This window comes from Periophthalmus magnuspinnatus, chromosome 9 (genome assembly GCF_009829125.3).
Source record: "Periophthalmus magnuspinnatus isolate fPerMag1 chromosome 9, fPerMag1.2.pri, whole genome shotgun sequence".
NCBI classification, from domain to species: Eukaryota; Metazoa; Chordata; class Actinopteri; order Gobiiformes; family Gobiidae; genus Periophthalmus; species Periophthalmus magnuspinnatus.
This window is the reverse complement of record NC_047134.1, coordinates 9,702,532-9,708,737: the sequence shown is the minus strand read 5'-3', so window position 1 is coordinate 9,708,737 and position 6,206 is coordinate 9,702,532. Positions and strand designations below refer to the sequence as shown.

The following is a 6,206-nucleotide window of genomic DNA, read 5'->3' as shown; positions in this document are numbered from 1 at the left end:
GATTGGTCTGAGGGCCGCATTTCGCCGCCATAGTTTGGACACCCCTGGACAGGACCTTGGGTTTCTAGATCTGGGTCCTTGTCTTAATTCTTATATTTTCTTTAGTTATTTACTCACATTCCTGACCTGTCAAGTGACCTCATATCATTGAAATGCTCAATAGTCTTTTTCTGGAGAGACTTTAACAAATGGATATGAATTTTGAAACTCAGACTTTTTTTTTTTTTTTTTTTTTTTGTAGTTTTGAATCAAATTGCCAACTGGACTTGAGAAAAGAATGTTGGCAGAGTCTTTATATTATACTATTCTGTGCTATAACCCACAGAAGTCATTTTTAAACAGCTGTGCAGGACGATAACACGATGGGTCTTGTTATAACAACAAACCAAAAGGTGTCAGAGGTTTGTTGTGAGCTGGTGGCCTGCTCCTCGCTCCTCCTCGCTCCTCCTCGCTCCTCCTCACTCCTTCTCGCTCCTCCTCGCTCCTCGCTCCTCCTCGCTCTTCGCTCCTCCTCGCTCCTCCTCGCTCCTGTCCCGTCACTTCGGTGGTGACAGCTGCACCAGCTCTACCTGCAGCAGTGAAATAAGTTCATCTGGAGACAGAGGTTTTCTCTGAAGAGCTGTCAGAGCGAAGAGCCAGAGGAGATTTACAGCTCTCACCTCTGACTCACAGCTGCTCCGCACACACAGCCCCATACACACACAGACCAACACACAGCCCCATACACACAGTCAGCCACACAGTCACCCACACACAGCCCCATACACACACAGCCCCATACACACACAGCCCCATACACAGTCACCCTCACACAGCCCCATACACACACAGACCAACACACAGCCCCATACACACAGTCACCCACACACAGCCCCATACACACACAGCCCCATACACAGTCACCCTCACACAGCCCCATACACACACAGACCAACACACAGCCCCATACACACACAGCCCCATACACACAGTCACCCACACACAACCCCATACACACAGTCACCCACATACAGCCCCATACACACACAGACCAACACACGTCACCCACACACAGACCAACACACAGCCCCATACACACAGTCACCTACACACAGCCTCATACACACACAGACCAACACACCATCACCCTCACACAGCCTCTACACATGCAGCCCCATACACACAGTCACCCACAAACAGCCCCATACACACACAGCCCCATACACACACAGCCCCATACACACACAGCCCCATACACACAGTCACCCACACACAGCCTCTACACACACAGACCAACACACAGCCCCATACACACACAGCCTCTACACACAGTCACCCACACACAGCCCCATACACACACAGCCCCATACACACAGTCCCATACACACAGTCACCCACACACAGCCCCATACACACATAGACCAACACACAGCCCCATACACACAGTCACCCACACACAGCCTCTACACACAGCCCCTGCACACAGCCTCTAAAAGTGCATTAGGCCCATAGACTGAATCTGTACAGTCTGTGATTAGACCTACACATTTTTATATTAGACCTACACATTATGACTACACATTATACTAAACCTACACATTATATTAGACCTACACATTACGTATATTAGACGCATTTTTATATTAGGCCTACACATCACATTAGGCCTACTTAGTGCATTAGACCTACACAGCATGGCCGTGTTCACTTCACTAAAACATTTCTGTGCCTCTGATTAATTTGGAAAATGAATTTATTTTCAATATTATATTTTTTAAAATACATGTAAATCAAACTTGAACATGTTTCTGTTTCCTGGGAGCTGACAAATGAGATTAAAGAAAAGATTCAGTCAAAAACGTGGATCTGGCGCCCCCTGGTGAACAAAGGGCTATTTTACAATACAAAAAAAAGAAAAAAAAAGAATGTATTTTTATTTGGAGCAGCATCATGCCTCATATCATTTTTTTTTTCTTTCTTTTATTCAATTAATTTATATTTTTTAGTACATTTTAACATATCACAACCCCTCCCACCATCGCCCATGTCTCTCATCCTTAAGTTTGACAAGTAACGGCACAAATAAGGCATAAATAACACATCACTAGTGTTTTATTAGATCTGTAAATACAGGATGAGTTGTCAGTTTATTATGTGAAGTCAGTTAAAGTTGTCACCAAGAGCAGACTCACCTTCAAAACACCACAGTCAGTAAAAGAAATGTTGACTTTCTAGTTTACACGGTTAAATAATCAAACAGAACCAGGGCAGAGCTGTGAGGAAACCATGAAATTACAAGGTTAGAATCAAGTTTATAAAGCTTTAAATTATGATGCACTAGGATATTATGGAGACTGTGGTTTGCAAAACTGGGCGTTTAGAAAAGTGAAATGCTTTTGTGTTAATCACTTTATTTCCTCCATCTTTGATCTGTCGACTTTGTCAGAAAAATTTTTGAAAATCACAGGGTCGACCAAAGAAACAAAGGCTGGTTTTAGTGTGAAAAGTGCAGCCAATGCCACAAGAAGAAAGAGTCAAACTTATGATGGATTTCACAGGATGAAAGTTATGTCTGGCATTTTTGTGTGATTATTATTAGTAGTAAGTAGTAGTAGTAGTAGTAGTAGTAGTAGTAGTAGTAGTAGTAGTAGTAGTAGTAGTAGTACGCAAGGCAAGTTTATTTATACAGCAAAATTCATACACAAAGTAATTTTAAATCGCAATTCAGCAAATCAAAACATAAATATCATCATAAAATTAACATTAAAAGAGCAGAGTGCAGAATAAAAACCTTTCAGTCATATGTGATAGTAGCATTGTCAATGTTATTATTATTATTTTCAAATAAAATGAAAACGTAAGAAACACATTTGTCCATCTGCCCTTACACTAGAGGTAGACACAAATTCGATGCAAATTTGGACCCTTTAAGTTTTAATGTCTAGTAATGTCTTCTTCCCCTTTACGATCTTAATCCCAAATACACAAACAAGTAAGTAGAAGCGGATTAGGATTATGAAAAATATCCCAAAAGAAAATTATAAATGACCGAGGGCACTGAGAAATGTGCAATAAAACAGTATAAGATTTGTTCTCACACTGATCAATCATGACTTTTGATTTCATTCAGTTCTGTCTCATTAAAAACAAATAAAACGCATTCAGATATTAATTTCCGGACAATATAGATATATCAATAATCTGTATTTTAACACATAAAAATAGTCCGATTGATTCTTGCTGATTCTTGCTTTCACTGAACCCTTTAAAAAGACCCAAACTGATCAGACAATTACAAAAAACAAACAAACAACCGAATCACAATCTCCCACAGTTTTGGATAATTTCACAGCCCTGGTCATGAGTGATACATTTGGAGAGTAAATCATAGATAATTTTGACAACATCTGTAAAAGCAATATATAAAAAAGATAAAACTACAAGCACAATATTACCTTTGCTTTAGTAAATACCAGATACAACAGAAAATACTGCTAAAAAGTATCAACACTGAAAATTACATTCTGTGGTCGTGGTACTATATCGTAGCACTTAATACCGAAAACAACTTTGAAATATTTGTATCGTGAGAACTGTGTATTCTGTGATTGTCTGTGTAAATCCTTCAGTCATCACTTTGTTTTAACTGGACAAAAGTTTTGAAGTGAATATGTTTGACCTCGTCCTTCAGTTCTGACAGAATGTGGAAACGTCACTGCTCATCTGTCTGAAAAGAGGAACTAACTCGACTGAAATGGACTGTTTACAGAGAGAAGTATCATTAAATATAACCACTGAACTACTCCAGGTGTGAACTGTCACCTGATATTTTACCTGGTTGTTGAAGCTTTTATAGAAACAATTCCCTCCGTGTCATTGCACCTGAGGCTCTGCAGACTTGTGTGTACGCTTGTGCCTCTTACAGCTCATCCAGGAGGAGAAGTCCTGCCCACAGTGCTCACATTTATGGAGCCGTTTGCCGGAGTGGATCCTGCAGTGCACTTTCGTATCCGTGCTGGTGGCAAAGCTTTTGTGGCAAACGCTGCATTCGTGAGACCTCGCTCCAGTGTGGATTCTACTGTGACGCTTTAGAGACGTCCTCGTAACAAACTTTTTATTACACCAGTTACATTTAAAACGCCGCTGAGTAGCAGTATTATTACTTATTTTCTGCTCCGTACTTGCAAGTAATGCTCTTGTACCATCATTTTCCCTAACTCTAGAAAACATCGAGTCGTTGTTTTTACTGGGATTGTTGGGATTCTCTTTTTCTGATTGATCATCTTTACAATTTTCATGAAGTAACTTGCCTTGAGTTTTGTCGCCCGTAAAGTCTTCACACATAAGTTCCTCATTTTGGCTTGTATCTTGTGGTAAAGTTGTATTTTCCTCATCGTCTACTGGCTTTGAACATTGAGTAGAAACATCCAAACTTAGAGAAGACACCTCAGTTATTTTTGGTTCATTTTCCGTGTTGTCTGCGGTGGTTTCAGTCTCCATACTTAATGCAGTGGCCTCTGTATTGTTATCCTGCGCGGGGGTATGAGAGCTAGGAGGGGAACTCTTTTTACCAGATTTTGGCTTGAGCTTCTTGCTTTCTTGTGATGTTTCTCTCACATTCTGGCTTGTTGTTGGCTGCTCGTCGTCCTGCATTATCTCTACATCACTGGACACTGGTGAATTGTCGTCTATTTCAATTATTTCCACTGGTGCAGATGCGTTACCGTGATCTGTGTTAGTATTATTTTGTTTTTGCGCGTATCTTTTTGGTATCCTGTATCCATGACTGCATTTGTTATATTTAGCCGGGGTCCTTTTGGTGCCACTGGGAGCGTGAATTGGGATTTGAGCTCCTTGTTTTGAAGTGCTGGCTCTTTCTTTTCTCTCTGCATTCTGAACTTCCCTTGGGTGTGAACTTTGCAGCTCACTATGAACCCCTTGTACACTGGTTGAAGCAGTAGGCTGTTGACTCTCAGTGATCCTTATGTTCTGCTGCTCCTCTTTGATGCCTGGGCCTGTGGTTTAAACAGAACAAAATATAGAGTAAACATAATGACAGATCTGAACATTTGACATGATAAATGTGAATAATAAATACAAGGTGTAAATGCTACTGTTAAATAACTAATAAAATAAGGACTTACAACTACCAATGGTTATGAATACTTTATAAACATTCCAAGAAATGTGTTACAGACTATTTATTCTTGTATGCAGGCTGACTAGAACCAGGAAGTACTTCACACATGTGTCCTGTGCTCAGGTCTAGAACCAGGAAGTACTTCACACATGTGTCCTGTGCTCAGGTCTAGAACCAGGAAGTACTTCACACATGTGTCCTGTGCTCAGGTCTAGAACCAGGAAGTACTTCACACATGTGTCCTGTGCTCAGGACTAGAACCAGGAAGTACTTCACACATGTGTCTTGTGGCTCAGGTCTCTGGCTCCTGTGGCTCAGAATAGACTTTAAAGCAGCTCTGTGTGAACAAGTCTCTCCATGGACCAGCACCAAAGAACATCTCCCACATGAGCCACATGAACCATCTCACATGAGGAGGACTAAACCAGGACTAAAGTTGTGAGAAAGGCCTCTACTTTGACAATGTTTAAGTCCAGGCTCTAAACTGTTTAGCTGTGCATATGACTGAAAGGGTTTTATTCTGCACTTTTCTCCTTTATGATTATTTGTGATGTTTTTATTTGTTGTATTGTGATGTTAATGTCTTTCTTATTCTGTGAAGCACTTTGAATTACCACGTGTACGGATTGTGCCCTATAAATAATCTTCCTTTTCCTTATTATTGTTTTATTGTTGGACCATATGGTCAGCGCACGTGGTAAATTACAATTTTTTCCCTGACACTGGTCATAAATCTTTTTAATTTTCAATAACATTATAAACATTTCCATGTGACAAAGATTAAGAGTATTTTAAGAGTGATGGGCGTATCACCAGAGTTGGCCTGTGCGTAGAAAGTCTCCAGCAGTTTGCGCTGACGCTCCAGTTCCAGCTCGTATTCTTGGGCTCTCTTTTCAAACGCTCCCAGTATTTCTTGAGCAACTTCAGTCAGTCGGTCACATACAAATTTTCTCATGCCTTGCACCGTAAACATTGTTGAAATCTTTTGGTTTTGTGACATCTTCGTTATGATGTTGTGACTTCCTTCCGCGTAGGAACCAAACCTTCACCGGAACTAATGTACGTTCTTTTTTTTCCCACAGGGAAT

General features: G+C 40.6%; 1 protein-coding gene across 1 annotated transcript; it reads right to left on the bottom strand.

Annotated features, from left to right (window-relative positions):
* Positions 1 to 2,074: 2,074 nt before the first annotated feature.
* On the bottom strand, positions 2,075 to 6,175 carry LOC129456545 (zinc finger protein 397-like). Its single transcript, XM_055224445.1, has 2 exons — positions 5,933 to 6,175; positions 2,075 to 4,994 (listed from the first exon to the last, which is right to left on the bottom strand). The coding sequence occupies exons 1-2, from the start codon at positions 6,117 to 6,119 to the stop codon at positions 3,853 to 3,855; spliced, it is 1,329 nt and encodes a 442-aa protein (XP_055080420.1). The 5' UTR covers positions 6,120 to 6,175; the 3' UTR covers positions 2,075 to 3,852.
* Between the last annotated feature and the right edge of the window lie 31 nt (positions 6,176 to 6,206).